This window comes from Antennarius striatus, chromosome 1 (assembly GCF_040054535.1).
Source record: "Antennarius striatus isolate MH-2024 chromosome 1, ASM4005453v1, whole genome shotgun sequence".
Taxonomy (NCBI): Eukaryota; Metazoa; Chordata; class Actinopteri; order Lophiiformes; family Antennariidae; genus Antennarius; species Antennarius striatus.
In genome coordinates this window covers 27,736,291-27,757,827 of record NC_090776.1, presented here as the reverse complement: position 1 = coordinate 27,757,827, position 21,537 = coordinate 27,736,291, and the positions used below count along the sequence as shown (strand labels likewise).

Below are 21,537 nucleotides of genomic sequence, written 5' to 3'. Positions count from 1 at the left end.
ACATACAACCAGAAACTGCTGATAAGGTTGTTACTAAAATATTAAATTGTCTATTAGGGTATTAAATATAGTACTTTATTAACTATTGATTAATGCAAAACTAGCTCAAGTCAATCAATCAAGGTTTTTAATTAAAGCATATCACTCGACCTTTAAAAGTCAAAAGTAAATGCCCATGAAGTAAACAAGATATTTTACAGATTCAGTTGCAAAATGGCATCAGAAAAACACAAGTGAAGACTTCTGTGTCCTTCTACTTTTCTAGTCACCATCATGGCAGACATTCATCATCATTAGCAGTCTGAGCTGTGAACGCCAGATGCTTCAGAATAGTGCTAAGTCATCTTTGTCTGGGCAGTTTCCATTAACACCATGGGACATATGCATCTATTCTCTCACCTGGCTCCCACTCTTCTCACTCCACATGTCTGATGACTCGGCAGCTACCTTTATCCACTCAGTGCATGTCTGGATCTGATTGCTGGTTCACAAGAAGAGAGGACATTAAGATTAACAAGCTTTAGTTTCATCATACAATGGTACAAAGAACTTGCAAGGTTAAATGGAGAGTTGGTCCTGAGCTGCTACACCCTGGGTGCGCCACCACTGGGAGCCAACATAAACTGAAGTTCCTCAGAAACATGTTTTTTGTGAGGATGGGTGGAAACTGGAGTCCAAAACTACTTCTGGATGGATGGATGGGTGGATGGATGGATGGATGGATGGATGGATGGACGGACAGATAGATAAACAGATAAATACTTTTTTAATCCCGAAGGAAATTGTGTCATTGCATCTATTACTATAGTTGAAGTACTAGCATTGGTCCTAATCTCACCAACTGTAGTTTAATGAACAGTACAAATTTTGTTGTTGTCAACTGTGGTTTTAGTAACTTTTTTCACATGATTAATGTTTGTAAAATACAGCCTCCATCTCCAAGGACTTACAACCACATCATCAACCTTTCATTTGTGTTTATGAAAGCATTACATTGATGTTAATTTAGGTCATTTGACTTGACGCATGTATTTCATTTAAGAAAATCAAGCACAGCATCAGCGTGGTATTTCATATAGAGAGGTCCTAATGAGGGTAGTGAGAGTAACACCAGGCTCCTGTAAAGAAACTGTAGTCTTGGATTTGCATGCCTACATCAATCAAAGCTCTTGTTTATGCTGATGCTAATACTGCCAGACTCTCTTTGTGTCCCTATCAATTACATTGAAGTAGACAGCGATCCATCATCCCCCACATAACACAACATTATGCAATGCAAACGATGTGTGCATTCACATTTTTCTTCTTTCAAGTATTTTATGGTGCAGTACGTTTCCAGAGACCTTCCTCTTCATGTGCCCATTTTCTTATATACGAGAACTTGCTGAATTGAAAAGAGACTGAGAAGAGATACAGCGACCTAATTCCTTTGCCTCGGTATAATGATCCTTCAATAAGGATCCAACTTTGTAACAGAGCCAATCTTGGGAACACTTTTTTTTGTAAGTAGAATAATGTTCCTGGCTGACTAAATGTGAATTGACTATGGCTGTGGAGAGAGATAGAGGAATCACCTTCCTCCAGTGACAGTACAGATTGGGTTACAAACTGGAGATTTGCATGGCATTACTGTGACAGTCCTCATAGGCTTTATTCTCCACACAGTGGCTAAGTGGCAGAGGTCTTTGAGGGCACATCTACAGTGGAAATATAGCAAGACTTATTTGTTGAACAGTAATAAGTCTTTCGTGCTTTGCTTTAAGATATATCTTACTTCATGAATACTGACATTATAGAGTTCAGCAACAACCTATATTATGGGATTAGCAATCCCAGCAAGTAGATCAATTCATGCTCTATGAGTGCAGATATACCATAAAATTAGCAGCTAAAATTTAGGTGATAGATGGAACAAATGTAAAAGAAGAAGACTCAATAGAAATGTTGGAAAAAAGAAAATTGAGCAGCATCTTGACTTTTTCCTTTTACGTACCCAGAAACACAGAAAACTTAGTGCAACTTTTGACAAAAGATAAATGATCTTATGTGTTTCAGTTTAGCTGGAGAATAACTAATCTAATGAGGTTAGGTGCAGTATTTTGTGTCTCCTTAAATCTAAATATTCAGTTTTTATACCATTAACAGTTCTATAGTAAATAATAAATCTTTGCAGCTTCCTGCAATACATAAAAATTGCAAAGATTTATTTTTCATGTCATGTCTTAAACTTCACATGTCTGAGGGCCTGGGGGAAAAGTATTATAAGGAAGGTAAGTTTGCCAGAATGTCAAGTAACTGACTTAAATAAATATGTAAAGAAGGCATGGCCTGATTTTACATAGCTTTATTGAAGCCTAATTTCACAATTTCACTGCAATTTCTTTTTCTACATCTAAGACCAGCCTCATTTTACTGTCTCAAAATCTGGTTTTGTGGACAAGTGTATTGTTTTTAAGGTTGTAGATGGAAAAGGATACCTCATGATTTATTCAGTCCCTCACAGAGTGAATTTATCACTTCAATTCTATGGAAATCTATTATGACTGCAGCTGGCAAGTCATCATCACACAACATTCCCACATTGCATTGCATAACTTGTTCATCTTTGTGAAAATACTGAAAGGCAAAAGCAAAAAACAAAACAGTAGCTCACATTTGTCATGCAGCTGTGAACAGACTGTTGAAAATTATAAGATGTAGGGAGTTGAGTGGGAAAAGGTGCAGCTGGGCAAATGATTCAACTTAGGTGATGTGCTTGGGGCTAAATATTTTGTACTGCAGCCCAGATAGAGAATGGAAGAGACAGAATAGTAGAGAGGCGCATCAAGTTTCACTGTGTAGTGTTTGCATGAGCAGACAGGCAGCATTTGAGCACAAAAGTCCCCATCCACCCTGAGAGAAAGACTGGCTTTGCTCCTGGCTTGGGCATGTGCTCTGTAGCTTACCACTAACCTCATGCTAGCCTGTTGGCGGAGCTAATTTGATGTGATTTGGTGCAGCAGCACCCACACTGTCTTGGGCAAACATAGCAGTGGTCACTGCCAGCCTCCCTCATAACATGTACATGCAATCAGATGGAAGCAGGAAAATAAAGCCCAGTGCTTTAAGAATAAGGACTAAGAGTTGGGTGGACAAATTTTAATATTCTTCATCATCTTCCTTCTCATCATCACCTACTGCTCATCAAAATAAAGATGTAACATTCTCTCCCAGTCACAAGCACTTAACTGGCATTGAGTGGATTTTAATAAGGAGTTGAGTGGTTAGAAGTGCACAATGGTCTTCAATGGGATTAAGCAGTTTTGAATGGATGGGTCCATTAAAATCTACAAAAGCCCAGAAGTCCTGGAGCGCCTTATGAGTATACAGTATTTATCATTAGGATTAACAAATCAAGCCACTGAAGGCCTTACCCCAAGAGGGTAGCCACCCCTACCCATGACCATTATTGTGTTTGGCCAAGTGGATTGTGATAAGAGCGACTCAACAGCAGAGGAGGGAACTCTTGTCCCAGTCAGCAGGCCATCCCCCAACAGACTATTCTATATATCTGCATCTGCTCGCTTATCCATGTTTAGCATTACAGTCTTCAACAGATTAGGTATACGTCATTGTAAAACATGAAAACAATCCTTGACTTCCTCAAAGAACACAAATGGAATTGTTGAAAGTCTTCTCTGATGATGTGTCTATGTGTTTTGCAATCTAAAGTAATTTTAGGGATTTGATCATCAGTATGTATCATCCTTCTATGACCTGTTTCTTACGTAATTCCTCTCGTACCTGTCAGATCTTCCACATGACCTATGACCTAGCCAGCGCCATGGTGAGGATAGTTAACCTGATTGGCATGATGCTGCTGCTGTGTCACTGGGATGGCTGCCTGCAGTTCCTGGTGCCCATGCTACAGGACTTCCCTGCTGACTGCTGGGTGTCCAAAAACAAGATGGTGGTGAGTGAATGAATGAATGAGAAATGGTCACTGTGTTTTTAGTCTTGAATTCAGCCTCATACCCAGCACAGTCATTGGTCAGAGGCTCCAAGTCAACTACCCCAAGAGGATGGTACTGAGACATGTTTCCATCCAAGCAAAATAATGTTAAGATGAAGACGAAAACACAACCACACACAGGTTTCCGTAGATAATACTTCATACCTCCAGTAGTCACATGATTCTGAAAACTGATCTTACTTGTTAATCTGAGAACAATTGTAGTTTGACATAATTCTAGAAGAAAAGAAAAGCATTAATGTTCTGCCTTCGTTGAACAAGTGCATATGTTGGAATACTGACTTTAGCCGTAGAGGAGGCATCCCAGTCACCCCATTGCTGATGTGCTAAAAGCATTCTTGGGAAGCCTGTCTTGGATTCATGTCATCTTAGGCCCCAAATCAAGTATATTTGTTTGTGAATTTTTCCTTCTTTTACTAAATGTTCTAATTATTGCAAAATATTTAGAGTTTTAAATATCTTTCCTGAAACAGGGATGGAAAGTCTAGAACTGCAAAAAGTTTCCAGCGATGTTTCTGTTATTTAGTGTTGCCATAATAATATAAAAGTTTTCATCAGTTTAACAATAGATCAACCTATATTTAACCCTTGAGAAATTCAGCAGAACAGAGTGGTTCCAACGTATCTGTGTGGTGTGCAAGTCACATCAGTGACGAACCAAAACATGTCAAAATGATTTTAAAAAAGTCTGAATTGAATAAAGTTACTGCTGATATTCTAAATCAATTATAGTGTAGGAAAAACAAACATTTTTCATTATTAATTAAAATGAAAAACTGAATATTACAGTAGTTCATAACAGCATGACTAATTACAGCTCCAGAATTATTTAAGCAATTCTTTCAGCAGTAACAATGAAGCAGTAACTTTAGGGCAGTCATCCCTGAGCTTTACATAAATCAGTGTTTAGTCAGTTATACATTCCCTTTTTTAGAGCGGATGTCACATGAGTAGTTACATCGCTTAAGGTATGATGTATTTGACTCATCATGCCTCACTGCCTCCCTGACATGTTCACTTGTTATATGTATTCATAAGAAAGGACAGATGTTCCAAACCATGTCCCTTGAGATGTTTCACACTTTAGCTCATTCTGGCTTGTTTTCTTTACCTGTCTGTGCAGAGATACGCAGTCAGATGAGGCAATCCTGCTCAAAGTCAGCCTTACCAGGCTGGCTGTTTGACCAACATTTCAATTCACCTAACCTCTTTAAACTCAAAATGAATCGTCCCTATCACAATCCCTTCCATTTTAATGTTTCTGCTCCCTGTTCTACCATGAAATATGTATTTTACCACAAGTTCAAGGGGATTATTTTAAATTACATATGGATGACCTGTCAGGCAACACAATGTAAAATGGGACTCATTAAGGTACGTTGCAGGATGCAAAAAGAGGTTGGATTTCACATCTTCTGCAATAATGAAAATAAGGTCTGAATGGGTTATCTTTGGGTTTTATTTGGAAGAAAACCCATCATTTAAACATTTATGTACATTCATATGAATCCTGCATCAGCACCACAACAGAGAATTGTAGATTAGAGATATGAAATTTGAGATATTTGCCACTGTATATTTTCAAATAAGCTTTCTTTCATACTCATCATCATTTTGAAACAAAATATAAATATCCAGTTTTCAATGTCTAACATATTTTCATACATACTGTATATACAGTACTTCATCAGTGAGCAGAAGGAGCTCATGTGCTCATGCCTTGACACCAGATGATTTTGTATTTCATTCTGGCGAGATTATATTTAGCATTTTTTCTCCTTTAAATTTGTATATTTTAGAGTCATGTTTCCAAAGGTTGCACCTGCTGCCTCCACAAATTTCTATACCTAAAGACCCTTGTATGTTTGAATACAGAGATCATAAGATCTAAGCAAGAGCACTCACATACTCATTTTGAAATACCGTGTGAGGGATGCAGTTTCTAATTAAGATCAAAATGGAGTTTGCTTTCTTTCTCACAGAAAACACTGTCTAATTAATCGAATAATATATATGAACAGCTCTGAGTGTGACACAATTACACATATATCTTTTTTTAATAAATTCAAGCCTCAGGTTAGGGCAGCATCTCTGAAGGAACAGTCCACATGTTGTGTTCTGTAGACAAAGAGTTTGTTAGTATTGGCTAAGTCACGGTTGGTCTGGTTCTGATTAAAATCATTATAGGACATTTTTGTCTTCTTTTACAGTAGCTGTCCCATTATCCAGCCGGGTCATCGCTCCTTGCCTTTTCAGGAAGACTCTAATGAAATTGCTGTCTCTCTCCCTGCTTTTCCACTGTGGAAATGAGTTTGAAAGCAATTTAGACATGTCACCCCCAGGAGAGAGTTGATATTGATTTGCCATGAACTACCACCGGGATCTGACGGAAAAGGGGCAATTTATCTACAAATGAGAAAACTCACACAAAATCACATTTTTCTAAATAGCTGACCTACTTAATGTCATGTGTGCCTCTAGTGCCTTGTGCTCCGACAACCTATTCTCAGGGCTCTGTTTTAGGCTCTAGCCCAAATGTCTGCTTGTTCCAAATGTTTGCATACTGGAAAGTATACTTCACTCTGCCAGCTCCTCTTTATTGAACACATAATTTAAAGTCGGCCTTTTGCTTTGTCTTAAGTAAACAGGAAATGAGCTGATGCATGAGCTGTCGGGTGGGTCATTGAACTTTACTGTGTCATCAATGCCTTTATGAAAATGAAGATAGTAGTCATTTCCATGCACTCACTCTAACTTACCCCATGTCCTCTTTTTCATCCAGAATGACACATGGGGACAGCAGTACTCCTACGCACTTTTCAAAGCTATGAGCCACATGCTGTGTATTGGGTATGGCATGTACCCCCCGGTGGGCATGACCGATGTGTGGCTGACCATCCTCAGCATGATTGTGGGTGCTACCTGCTATGCCATGTTTGTGGGCCACGCAACAGCACTAATCCAATCACTCGACTCTTCTAGACGGCAATACCAGGAGAAGGTGAGTCTGTTTGACATGTTACTGATGGAAGTGTTGATTTATTTTCAAAAGAAGGTAGTGTTGGTAAGGTATGATGCTGGCCCATCCTCATTACCGTGTTTGTTGCTTAATGCAGGAGTTCTCAAAAATAATTTCTTTGCCACTGCTGAAAATACATTAAGATGATACTTCTAAAAAGGGGGAAGGAAAACAAAACCATTATAAATCTCACACAGCTTGGGCTGGTGCAGCTTAATTCTGACTCACATTTCTGTGTGACAAAGGCGTAGTCAGGCCTTGTTACCCTGCCTCTAAGGTTGCAGTGGGGACGGCAACAGAGGCAAATCAGACATATGAATAAAATCAAGGTGAAAGGCAGCATGAGGGTGCGATGTCTCCCTGACTATTATATAACTGGATGAGTTAAGATGCAGCCAGAAAAAGTAGGATGCTATTGCAAATTTAAACAAAATCAACCAAAAACATGTTGGGGAGACACAGCAAGCTGCTGGGGCTCCTTAATCCCCCAACAGAGGACATTGACATTGCTATTTAAAAGGAAAAGACATTGTTACACTATTGTTTCATTCAGTTTAAACAAACTAAGGCATTACTTATTTAGGCTTTTGTTGTCTTACTATTGCGTGATCTCACTGTATAATGGACTTCTAGAGTTCTTTAAAGCACTTTCAAAGTCTGGTACTTAATTATGCTGAGCTAATTATCAGAAGTTTCGGGTTTACGCTAGACTTGTGCATAAGCAGACAGATACAATTGCATTACTTTACTGCTGAACTAAAGTCAGTAAATGTGATGATTTTGAAGTTAGTCATTTTGGAGTATTTCCAAGTTTTAAAAAAAAATACTGTAAGTGAAGCAAGTTTGAGTGGCATGTTGTTCATCCAATGAGATTTTAAATGATCCGATCACAATGAACATTTTCTTCTTGAAATTTCTTCAACAATGAACAAATTGCACTGTAATTAGGGATTCAATTTGGTGTAATTAGGCGTGCATCTCATCTGCTCCTGCAAGGCAGCATTTTAACTTTGTCTGAATGCATTTTTGCACGGAACCATCCATCTAGAGAGAGAAACCACAGTCGCCTGAATTCAGTGAAAGGAAAGCTTTGACAGCTGGCAGTGAAGACTGAGCTGTGTTCCACAGTGCCATGCCCTTTGTGAGCCCAGCGTGGGCGATAATGAGCTGAACTGCCAGGCCGCCACATTGCCTACTGTCTGTGGAGGGGTGAAGTAGGGGAGGATGACCTCCAGGGAAGGGAAGGAGGGGCTTTAGAGATCTCACCAGACTGAAAAAGGGAAAGTGGTAATGAAAGAGGGTCGAGAGAAAGACCCAGGTAGACAATCGGAGTGATGGGTTAGCTCATATCTGAGAGCACCCGATAAAATAACAGCTTGAGTTCTGAAGCAGATTTTTCAAAAGGATTAAAAAAATCCCAAAAGCAGAACCTAGAAATAATAATAACATATAAAATAACATTACTGCTGATTTAAGAAAGATACCGTTTGAAGGAGTAAACATCTTGTCTTCTGCTCAGATTTTAAACTTGACTTGACTCATTATGTGTCAGCATGTGCCAACAAAGCCATTTACGGCCATTTTAAGAATCACCTTTGTAAGCATATTACGAATGCTCTAGTCAGATAAAAAAAACAGTCCTTTGTGCTCCCATTGCTTCTCACAATGCCTTCCTGAAGGAATGATTTACACAGACTGACGCTGATTTGAAGGAAAGTTTCTCTCATTTATATTTCCGTGTGCCATAGTGATGAGGTGCATTATACATGTCACGACATTGCTTACATAGTTTTGGCAAACAGATACTAAGTAGATAGGTAGGTAGATAGATACTTTATTAATCCTCGAGGAAATTGTACATATCCACTGCTCAGGCATTATATAATGAATAAATACTGGATAAACACCAGGAGAAAGAGAAACACTGACATCACAGGACATACCACAAGACATACACTACACTAACAGACACATACAGCATTAACAGGACATATTTTAAACTATAACTAAAATATAAAGAATGTAAAATTAAAATATAAACTCCTAAAATACACTATACAGTACAAAATACAGTATAAAATTAAAATATACACTCCTAAACTATATTAAAAAAATAAATCCTAAAATATAAAACTCCAAAAATATAAAATACAGCATTAACAGGACTTTTTTATATATATACTAAACAATAACTAAAATATAAACAGTATAAAATTAAAATATAAAAAGTATAAAATTAAATAAAATCCATTCAATCCATAATTATCTTTACACTGTCCAAGTAGTCTTCAAGATACAAACAATCGACGTACAAACATTCGTAGATACAAAGAACTACACCCTGGCAGATCCGACTACCGTAGTTCCCATTTGTGCTACAACCCACGCCAAGCAGCGTAACATTAACACCCCATTGAATAAGTTTTCTCATCATGTCAACATAACTCAGCAATTTTGAGACTAAGTTTAAGACTAAGTGAAGTTTCCTCTGATGTGAGACTTAATGTGGCCTTTTTGGCTTTCCTGTTGGCACATCATCTGCAGCATTTCATCCTTCTTTTATCCATGAGAACTTCTGAGCAGGGATTCACAATGTCTTTACATGTATGTAGAAGTTCTCAAACATTGACAGTACCGTCAATTTTGGGTCAGGTTGAAAGTTTGTGTCAATAATGAACACTATAGACTACTTGTAAGAAAACCCTGTCACAACCTGCCTGCTATTTCATATTTAAATTAAATATTGGTGGGGTTGTCCCCCTGTTGAAGCTGAATGATGTAGGAAACACGTTTTTTCAGGTTATGTTTCTGAAGCGCATCAGTGCGTCATTCCTGTACTGTAATTGCGATGGAATACCTCAGTGGCTTAAAGCCTGGCTTTAAGAGTAGTAATGGCATTCAAATGACTTCATTGATCAAAACTTAATAAACAACAACTTACAAACAATTCAGTTTAGTTTCAGTTTCAGTTGAACAGCCTCTTGGAACCAATTGTGTTTGTAGGTTGAGGATCACCTTTATTTTACCCACTCCTCCTTTATGCATATCAGGGTTAGTTCCTTGAAAGACATTCAAAGATACTTTTTCCATCTGCATTTGTATCAGCTGTGCAACAATGGAATCTGAATCCTGTACATTTCCTTCGTATATTTCTGTGTTAAACTAATATAATAATACATGCACCCTGAAAAGCACAATCCATTGGTCAATCCCTGGAGTTTTGAGAGGACAGGTGGCTATTTGTGATGACCACTGGGCCACTGCAGACAGGGACAGCTGTTCCTGTCTGCTGGGACTCAGCCTAGCGAGACTGTGCTTGCTGAGACATCCCAGATTCAGAAGTCTGTTGTCATACACCAAGTGATTAAACACACCTGTCTCTTTAAAGGATGATTTTATGCTGTCTCATTAGATTAAGTAATCCTAGAGCCTCTTAAAGCAGCAAGCCTAATGTGCGATGATTTTACTCTGGTAGGCTTACTGTAAATCTTTTGTTGTTTAGAGTCATTCTTTTTGTATTCCAGTTACATACTAATTCATTGTAGCGTAGACTTTTGAATTTACAGACTATGAACTCTAAGAAATCCCTTCAAAGGCATTGAATCAAATCAATGAGTTAATGCTTTTGATTAACCATGACATGGATGAATGAGAACCTTCACAGACATATAAGGAATATGGAGTCTCTTTACTGTTGGTTGTTGGTAAAACAAAAATAGGTGTCTTGTTTGCAGTTTGGGTATCCTTGTGTTCGGAAGACAAAAAGGCAGCATTTGCGTACGACCCAAATCTGTGAAGTAGCGTGAGAATTAACTGTGACTATCTGAAATGATGCAATGTACATACAAATCACTGTTTTGTTTTGGGTTTTTTTTTGGTTGTGTGCAATGCACTGCAATCACAAAATTCACATTCGGATGAGAGGAGACATAAAAGCAAAGTGCTATATTTCCTTTGTTTTGTGCTGTAAATTCGACCATGAGCCAAATTATTAATAAGCAATGAAATCACTTTTGTTGATGTGAATGGATTAAAAGAAGTGCAATAAGTTGATCAGTGGTCATCCAAAAGTCACCACAACAGCCTCCTATTGGGTTTGATCTGACACAAGCTTTGTTTTCAGTTATTTGTCATAAGTTATTTGCTCTCATACAAATAACTTGTAAGAAGTAAGAGATGTCATACATATGGTTGTATGGTCAACATGGGAGGCCATCTGTCTGATTAGCATGCAGAAGTAATGTCCAGGTAACAGTTGCATTTAGAGAGATATGCCATTCTCTGTGGGTGTGGGTGAATAAATCTATTTGTATAGATGGAAATTACAGCAGCAGAGGAGATGAAATAAGCTCTGTTGTCAATGGTGGTGGAAATTATCATTAGAAAGCTCGAGTATAATCTTTTCTGAATAGATTTCTCTATTGTATGGGGCACCATGTGAATAGGGCCAGGCCATCAGAATCAAGCAAGCAGACCTAAACGAGCTCTTAAATGGAAATCAGTCAGTTAACTGGGAGCAACAACCACACTGAATTCTGAGGATTGAAGCTTGCACCCACAGAGATAAAATATCTGTTTTGGAATAGTTTTCATTCTGCTAAAAATATATGCCTGATGCTGGTTCCCCACGTTGTGAAGCCGTGGGTGCAGATTAAGTTCCTGAGTATAGAATACTGGAATACATGCATTTGTACCTGTGGAATAGAATAGATGTATCTGACTGCATGGATTAAGTGTGAGGCATACCTGATCTGAATGGAAAATGAGATGGAAAATGATAAGGGTGTGCTTTCTATATCTTCAGTGAAGAGATCCCCATTTTCACATTATTATAGTTGCTGATTGTTTCTGTGAGTTCACAATTGTAAACAGATGAGTGTGATCTAAATCTGAACTCTGCAAATCAAATTGAGTTTAACTGCCAAATATGGATCTTTCTTTTAAAAAAAAAAAGGTTTATGCAGAATGACATTATGATTGTTCTGTTAATCAAGCATAAAATATTTGTGGTGCAGAAAAAAAATGTTCCAATGATAAGATTAAACGTTCACTTTGCCTGCCTTGATTAGTCAAATTAACAAAAATAGAAGTTCAGACTTGTACTCGACTTGTATAGAAAATAAAATAAAGTTTGCTCCAAGAGACTTTGCGGTTACATGTCAGACCTTCTGATGCCAAAATGCTGGGGCAGTAGGGTGGCATTGTTTGTTTAGGTGGTGACAGCACTTAGAATTACATATCCAGAGTTCCAGAATCCAGACTTGGAGAGTTTGCATGCAATATATGTGAATCGGTGACTCTAAATTGTCCACAGTGTGATCGCCAGTATGTGTGACAGAACGTTTTGGTGTTGCTGTTTTTACACTACAGACCTTGAAATGCGATAGTGATTTATCGCTCATATCAAACTATATTGATTACTTACCTGTCTACTGTTAAAGTTGACCTGTAAATATTTGTATTTACACTGGTTAACTCGAGTTTCACCTGTAAAAGGTTTAGGCTGAAATGGAAGTAAAGCAATGCTATTTACAATATAAACAGATGAGTGTGCTGTAGGACTAATTACTCAGCTTATTTCTCTCTGAAACATTTTAGAAGTGTGCAAAAACAAAGCCCATGCCCTGATTGCAGCCTGGCATTTTTAATGTTGTATGACTAAAATTGGAGGAAATATCCATCCATCCATCCATCTACCTGTAGATGGGACTTTCACGATTGTATTGTCTACAGTAGCTTTTCTGCTTTGTGGGTCATGTGAGTGCTGGAGCCTATCTCAGCTGGCTAAGGGTGAAAGACAAGGTACACGATAGGCTCACCACGAGGCCACACGAAACGCAAACAAGCACTCATGCTCACACTCACACCTGCAGACAATTTGGTGTGACCAGTTCACCTAAGCGACATGTTTTTGGAGGTGGGAAGAAGCCAAAGTACCAGAAAAGCACCCAAGCAGACAGGGGAAGACATAAAAACTCCACACAGAAAGGAATGGAACCCAGAACTTTCTTGCTGTGAGGCAACAGTGCTACCCATCATGCTACCGTCCCACAAGAGGATATATCCAATCTGTTTAATTAGATGACAGATGCGAATGAACATATCCGAATCGCATCATTCATAGGTTTCAGCCAGCTCTTCCATTTCCACACAAAACCATCACAACCATGCACAACCATGCAAAGCACAAGAGGTAAGATAAAATAGCTGAATAAATGTTTGTTACAAAATGCAAATCGGACTGATTGGAATCTCTTTACAGTGTTATTCAGTAATCTGTTGAAGCCTCTCATCCTCACTGTTTATCCCCTGTATTACCCAGAAATCAGTCCTGCTCCACCTCACTCTAAACATGTGCGCTGGAATGGGTTAACAATCGGCCATATCCTGTGATTCCTTCATGCCAGGGGCATGTTCAGAGCCATTATCACACAGAGGAGTACATCTATACAGAGGGGTGGCAGAAGATGGCTGCAAATTGTGATTACTCATATGTGAGATGTGTGCTGCTCCAGCTCTCTATAGATAGATAGATAGATAGATAGATAGATAGATAGATAGATAGATAGATAGATAGATAGATAGATAGATAGATAGATAGATAGATAGATAGATAGATAGATAGATAGATAGATAGATAGATAGATAGATAGATAGATAGATAGATAGATAGATAGATACTTTAATGATCCCAGGGGAAATTCAGGATAAACCACTATAAACCACTACATTTTGATACTGGAAATGCATTAATAATTTCAGTCATTCTTTTGGTAAGCAGTGAACTATCATCTTCTCCTACTTTTGCTTTTTACCCACTTTTCATTAGTGTGCTTGTATGTGTGTAGAACAAGAAAGGCAGATGGATTCAGTAACGGTTTATGCAATTTATTTACAAATGCATGACTTAAAACAGAAAGTATATACCCATATTGTAACAGTGAACTCTTGCTGCTCATTTATGGTTTCTTCTCACTTTGTTTTATACATGTGACCACCTTTCTCACATAAATGAAGACAAAATTAGAGGTGGTCTCCACAGTCCTGTCTCTATTCCCTAACCGAACCTCACCACAACACATAATCGTGATATACAGTACATGTATAAAACTGTGAAGTAGAGCTTACAATTAATCATAATGTTGATTTTTTTTATTCCATAACTTTATGAGTGAGTTCTTTCAGATATTTGTAGACTCATTCAAGTCATGGAAGACCTGTCTGTTTAATAGTCAAGAGGAACTGAAGAAGCCTGTTGGATTAAATACGAAACATCTTCAAGCCTTGTCGAGTTGATTTTATTCAACAAAGAGGTCTTCAAGATCACAGCAGCAAAATACCTGGTAGTAAACAAAAAGTTTGGTAAAATTACATTTATATTTAAGTTGTACTGCGGCATTAAGACATGACCAATTTGCAGAGCACCACATCATTTGATCTCTGTTAAGATACTTTAGACGATTGAAAGGATTTTCGGCTGCCAGAAAAATCTTACTTTTACCCATGGCCATTGCTGTTGTCTTGAGTCACATCAACAGCTCTATTTGATGTGTCTATAAGTTTATCCTTGATGAATTCTTATCATTCATGATTCATTTCCAAATCAGTCCAACATCAACAGTACACCTCATTGAACCGCCAACAATTGAAGGGCTAAGTTTAACATGTATATATGGATCATACATAGATTCTTGTAGAATGTTCCAGATATTTGAAGCATTTCTGATTTAAAAGAAAAAAAAATTTCAAACTGTGATTGCTTAGAGATATTGTGTCAGCAATTAGTAGTAAGTAACGAATAGGGACGCCCTGGAAGAACTTGTATATGAGAATCATGTTGTGGCATGCTAGTCCCAAATGGCTTTGGATGGAAATGGCATTGGGCTGCAGCAGCCCACACCCCTCTGCAACTCCAATCAACACTTGGCAATTAAATATAGCCTCTGGGAAATATTTAGCAAGGGCCTAAAACTGATTATTTGAGAGTGAAGAGACTCTAGTTGTCTTTTAGTCTTCCGTCCCAATCCCTCAATACAATAGTAATAGAAATAGTAATAGTATCGTCTTCACAAGAAATAAATCATTTAATACTCTTACATTATGCACAACTCTATTGTGTAATAATTGAATTGTAACATGTATTTGTTACATGTTTTGATGCATTTTTATGCTTTATAAAACATTTATGTCTGAATTTTAGGGGCTTGGAACAGATTAGGGCATTTGCATGGAAAATGCGTCTCTACTTACAAAATTTTCTACTTAAGAAAGTTCTTCCAGAACCAATTAATTTTGTAAGTAGAGGTACCACTGTGTGTGTGTGTGTGTGTGTGTGTGTGTGTGTGTGTGTGTGTGTGTGTGTGTGTGTGTGTGTGTGTGTGTGTGTGTGTGTGTGTGTGTGTGTGTGTGTGTGTGTACATATACTATATATATATACACACTGTAGGGAGACACGGTGGCGCAGTGGTTAGCGCTGCTGCCTCACAACATGGCGGACCCGGGTTCGAGTCCCGCTCTGTGCGGAGTTCACATGCTCTCCCCGTGTCTGCGTGGGTTCTCTCCGGGTTCTCCGTCTTACTTACTTACTTACTCCCACTTCCAAAAGCATGCTCTTCAGGTCGATTGGTCAATTGGTCCCAAATTGACTGTAGGAGTGAGTGTGTGTGTGTGAGTGATCGTTTGTTTCTATGTGGCTCCGCGGCACACTGGCGTCGTGCCCGGAGTGTCCCCTGCCTCACGCCCTGAGACTGCCGGGATAGGCACCGGCTCCCCCGTGACTGCGTAAGCAGATTGAGCGGGTGAAATGACTGACTGATATATACTGTATATATATAATGTGTGTATGTATGTTTGAATATATACTATATATATATAGAGAGAGAGAGAGACAGACAGAGAGAGAGAGACACACAGTTTTAACTCATGAAATACATAAATTTTCCAGAACTCATAAAATGTACAACTTTTTACTTACCAGTAGGTTTGATATTTTGTTATATCTGTTAATTTTGAAGTCCTTAAAAACTCAATAATAATGCAGCGATAATAAACAGTAATTCCAGCATATTTTGTCAAGGTTAAGTCATTGTTTCCTCACACAATCAACCCAAGGACTCAGCTGTCAACAAGTTGAGGAGCTTAAGTCTAATTCTGCCTTACAGTAAGAACCATTTTCATTAGTCATCACCTGCCCGATGACATTAAAGTGGTGTGTTACATTCCCCGTTCTCTCTGCCACACAACTTTCACTGCAGATTCAATGACTGCTGATATGCCCAAAGGATCTCCATGGACCAGCTATTTGTTAATCTAACCCAATGAAAAGTACAGCCATTATAATGCACTTAATACCACACCAAACACCACCATGGTTATCTCTCCACCTATATATTTGATTAAGCTCACTTGAAAACCTCACGCTGTCACATTTCCGGCGTCTACCGGTAGTTCGGGACTCTAGCTGAGCCTCCAGATAAAAAGGCAGGATCTCTAATGTATCCTCACAGAATACTAATCATCAAGGCATGCATGCCACAAGTGGGAAGCTTGTTGGTGAAAGAGGAAAAATGAGGTGATTCTCAGCATATCTATGACTGGAACCTTCCATGCTAGACTATGTATTTAGTACAAACCCAGTGAGAAGCACTCATGTTTGTCGCCATGATTGTTCAGAGTATCAATCATTTACTGTTGAGGCTGCAAATATAAAAGGTCTGCATCAATACTACAAGAAAATTTAAAACTGGTAGGGTCAATATCTGTAAAAGTCACACTAGAAAGTCAGTAAAGTACACAAGGGATTTGCTGGTAAGGATAAAACATGGACATGTCACAAACTGGCACATGTAGGTGGGTGGAGACTTAACACAATAGGAGATTGGGTTAACAGGACACCAGTGAGGAAAATCAGAACAATCATGTGACACATCCTGCACCACGTGCATCAAAAAGCTACAGGTGAAACATTTTATGCAACTGCTATTTGTCTGTTATCCATTTTCTCATTTTGTGTGTTAGTTAACCGCAATATACAGTATGCTCCCTTACATTTTCATCAGGCATTAAGATAATAGACTAGGAGGAGAATGAAAATGAGAATTCAAATTATTCATGTTATTTTTTATCCAGCCCAAAATGTTCATCTTCTTGGACAGTAGCATGCGAGAGAAGGGTATTGGACAAAAACTGAAAGCATGACAAAAGAATAAATATTAAGCTAGAATTCATTTGGATTTTTATGCATTGAAAAGAAGTGGAGACGTCATCATCTGTCTTCATATTCAGTGGCAAAGAAAGAGCAAGAAAAAAACCAATCTAATGGTTCTCATTACCTACTTTCATGTTGAGAGTCAAGAGTCACACTGTAGCCTGACCTCCTGGTTTTCAGAGTGCATCGATGGAGGCTGATGATGGATGATTACCTCCTCAATACTGGCTATGATGTGATTATTCCCAGTTGAGTAGGGAAACAAGGATTTTCCATGTGACAGTGTGATGACAGCTGCAAAGCACTCATATAATTTCCTGCTATGGGGAGCGTTATCAGCCTATCACACTGTAAGAGAATTCAGTCTCCCCATGGATGGTCTCTTCACAGACCTGTCAGCCTCTCCTCTTAGAACCATCAGATTAAATATGAAATAGCTTAGAAATAGCTTAGTGAAACACTGACCTAGAGTTGTATTCATCAATGTAAAAGCAATGGGGAATCGTCATGCATTTTTCACTTGACTAATTCCCTTTGATAGGAGAATAAAATTGGATCCTGGTGCAAAGCTGTGGCTAAATGTCGGTATTATATGTTAGCTGTGCTTTTTTTTTTTTTAAGACTTAGGCGACAATCTCAAGATTACAATTCATGTTATGTCATGTCTAATGTCTTTATGTCACTCACATAAGGTGCAGGATATGGGTTACACCTATCAGCTGCAACCTGGTAGTAGCCCAGACAGGCTGTGTTCAAAGTAGTCTGACAGCTATGACACGCCGCGCTGCACAGCGTGGGATTATTTGCAAAGATGGCAAAACGTGTTGCCTAATTTCACAGCTGTTTTACACAAAGCAATATTGGTATCTTCTTGCCTTCTTTATTAAGGACTCAATGATCAAAATTGTTGAAGCAGCCCTTTAACTTTGGAAATGTTCCCGTCCCAAGCTCGGATAAATGAGGGTTGTGTTGGGAAGGGCATCTGACATAAAACTTTTGCCAAATCAAACATGCGAATCAAATCTATGATTTCCGTACCGGATCGGTCAAGGCCCAGGTTACCAATGACCGCCATCGGTGCTGTTCATCGACAGGGTACCGGTGGAAATTGGACTACTGTTGGTCAAAGAAGAAGAGGAGGAAAGTGTGTTCATAGGAAGAGAGAGAAGAGGAACGCCAAGAGTATTGGACTGAGACTAGGGTCGTTGAATGGTGAAACTATGACAGGAAAAGGTAGAGAGTTGGTTGACATGATGCAGAGGAGGAAGGTAGACATACTGTGTGTCCAGGAGACCATGTGGAAAAGTAGCAAGGCTAGAAGTTTAAGAGCAGGGTTCAAGTTGTTCTATCATAGTGTAGATAGGAAGAGGAATGGAGTAGGAGTTATCTTGGAGAAGGAGTTTGTTAGGAATGTCCTGGAGGTAAAAAGAGTGTCGGATAGAGTGATGAGTCTGAAGCTAGAAGTCGAAGGTGTGATTTTCAACGTTGTCAGTGGGTATGCTCCACAGGTAGGATGTGAGCTGGAGGAGAAGGAGAAATTGCCAAGAAATTGGTTGGACTTTGATGAAGTGATGCAGAACATCACTAGCAGTGAGAGAGTTGTCATTGGTGCAGACTTCAATGGACATGTTGGTGCAGGAAACAGAAGTGATGAGGAAGTAATGGGCAGGTTTGGTATTCAGGAGAGGAACGCAGAAGGACAGATGGTAGTTGACTTTGCAAAAAGGATGGAAATGGGTATAGTGGATACTAATTTCCAGAAGAGGCAGGAACATAGGGTGACCTATAAGAGTGGAGGTAGGAGCACACAGGTAGACTACATCTTGTGTAGACGGTGTAATCTGAAGGAGATCAGTGACTGCAAAGTAGCCGTAGGCGAGAGTGTAGCGAAACAGCATAGGATGGTGGTGTGTAGGATGACTCTGGTGGTGAGGAAGATGAAGAGGACAAAGACAGAGCAGAAGACGAAATAGTGGAAGCTGAAAAAGGAAGAGTGTTGCATGACTTTTAGGAAGGGGTTAAGACAGGCTCTGGGTGGTCAGAAGGTGCTTCCAGATGACTGGACAACTACAGCTAATGTGATCAGGGAGACAGGTAGGAGAGTTCTTGGTGTGCCATCTGGAAGAAAAGTAGATAAGGAGACTTGGTGGTGGAATGAGGAGGTACAGGAGTGTATACAGAGAAAGGGGTTGGCTAAGAGGAAGTGGGACACTGAGAGGACTGAGGAGAGTAGACAGGAGTACAGGGAGATGCAGCGTAAGGTGAAAGTAGAGGTAGCAAAGGCCAAACAAGGGCCAAACAACTCACTCCCCCCTTCTTTTAGCAGCTGTCAAAAAAAAGTAATCACCCTTATAGTTCCAGAATCTATTGCTGACTTCCTGACTTTATCAGTCACACAAGGCAACCGGGTCTAGTTTAGGCCCATAAGTTATAGAGTGGCCTGGTAAGATGACTTCCTAAATGACTTCTTGAAAGGATTTCCTGACATCAACAGTGAAGCTGCTTTATTTTAGGAGTTTAGTGAAGGTGTGTAATTTACCTTACGTTAAGGACAAGTGGAATATACATAATAGGATTAATTGTATAGTATGTAAAGTTCTTATTTTTAAACAGCATGATATAGATTAACAGGTTATTAGTATACATGGCAGCCAATAGGACTACAACTGAAAATATCTGCATTTGTTTTCGAGAGCTCTACTTCTCTTGGATTAAAAAATATATATTTCACCATGCATATATTTTATTTCATCACATCAGTATACACTCAATTTTATGCACAAGGGTTTATGAGGATCATAACCCAATACTATAACTCATGATATAACTCATCCATATCCCCCCACGCACACTGAGTTCAAGCTTATCTTATCTTCAAGCTTATTTTCTCTTCTTATTCTTTCTTCTGTAAGAACTTTAGCTTACAGCTTGCTTAATACATATGAACTAAAAATTTCACTTGAAGCGTCTATGAGTTCATAGTTTATGTATAAAATTAAAGTGTTGCGTTGTTGTTGTTTATTCTTATTATTATTGTGAATTTCCCAATTTGGGATCATTAAAGTATATCTAATCTAATCTTATTTGGCAATTTTTTCATTTAGCAGTTGTGATTGTTGTAACAATTTATTAAATGAAGAATTTATTACAAAAATTTACTAATGTCTGATTAAAGTAGATAAAGTATCATCTAATCCCGTCTTTATGGTAAGCGATGGGAAAGGCCTCCACGAAACATGGAGTTGGAAACAGAAAAGAAAAGATAGAACATGTATATACTGTATATGTTTCTTCACAACGATACTCACGTCTCTGATTAACAAGAAGCCCGACAGCTTCTCTGGTTCACAAAAAACACTCTGACTTTCATGAGACAGCTGCCCTTATTAAATGTGCTATATTTCCAAAAGATTGGCCTTTTGATGATCTCCTCCAAGATTAGTGATGACTACAGTATTAGAGTGAGATCAATGAGGGAGACAGCCGGGGTCAGCTATGCTATTGAGTAGGAAGGCTGTTGACATTAATGATATAGTGATCAAAGAACACCTCCAGTTTTATCTTATGAATGTTTTTTCTTCTCTCTCTAACAAAGATCAATGATTTTGCCTGTTTGTATTCAAGAAGAACACTTAGCATGCTTTAATCTGCACCTTCACCTCCTTTACTCCAGAATAAACGAAAGGACATTCACCAGATTTCAATGAAATAAAATAAAAAGAGTAAAGGATAGTTATAGTGCAATCACTCAAAACTTTACATGAAATACAGCCTTAAATCCTTGGAGCTTTGATTGTGTCTTAAATTTTAAATACATGAATTATTTTCATGATATATCAATAAGACGCGGCACAGTAGTGCAGCGGGTTGCGCTGTCATTGCACAGGAAGGCAGTTCCGGAATTGAGTCCCGCTCTGTGAGGAGTTTGCATGTTCTCCTCGTGTCTGTGTGTGTTCTCTCCGGGTTCTCCGGCTTGCTCCCACCTCCAAAAACATGCGCTTCAGGTTAATTGGCCGGTCCAAATTTGACTGTAAGTGTGAGTTTGTGTGTGAATGCTTGTCTGTGTATTGATGTGGCTCCGTGGTGCACTGGCGTCGTGCCTGGAGTGTCCCCTGCTTCTCGCCTCCAGTCAGCTGGGATAGGCTGCAGCACCCAGAGACCTGCGCAAGCAGAAGACAGGGTCGAGAAAATGAATGAATGAATAAATTCTGTATTTCACAGTGGCCTGCATCATTTATATCATTTATGTTTTATGAGATGCTGCAGCAAGTGTGGATGTGAATTACCTGAGTGGCATAA

The 21,537-nt window shown here is 38.8% G+C and overlaps 1 protein-coding gene across 1 annotated transcript in view; it reads left to right on the top strand.

Moving 5' to 3' along the window:
• The window catches only part of hcn4 (hyperpolarization activated cyclic nucleotide-gated potassium channel 4), a 58,657-nt gene that overhangs the window by 23,762 nt on the left and 13,358 nt on the right, over nt 1–21,537 (top strand). The window contains exons 3-4 of the mRNA XM_068313171.1: nt 3,791–3,952; nt 6,795–7,013. Coding sequence (XP_068169272.1) covers nt 3,791–3,952; nt 6,795–7,013 — 381 coding nt within the window. The remainder of the gene's footprint in view (nt 1–3,790; nt 3,953–6,794; nt 7,014–21,537) is intronic.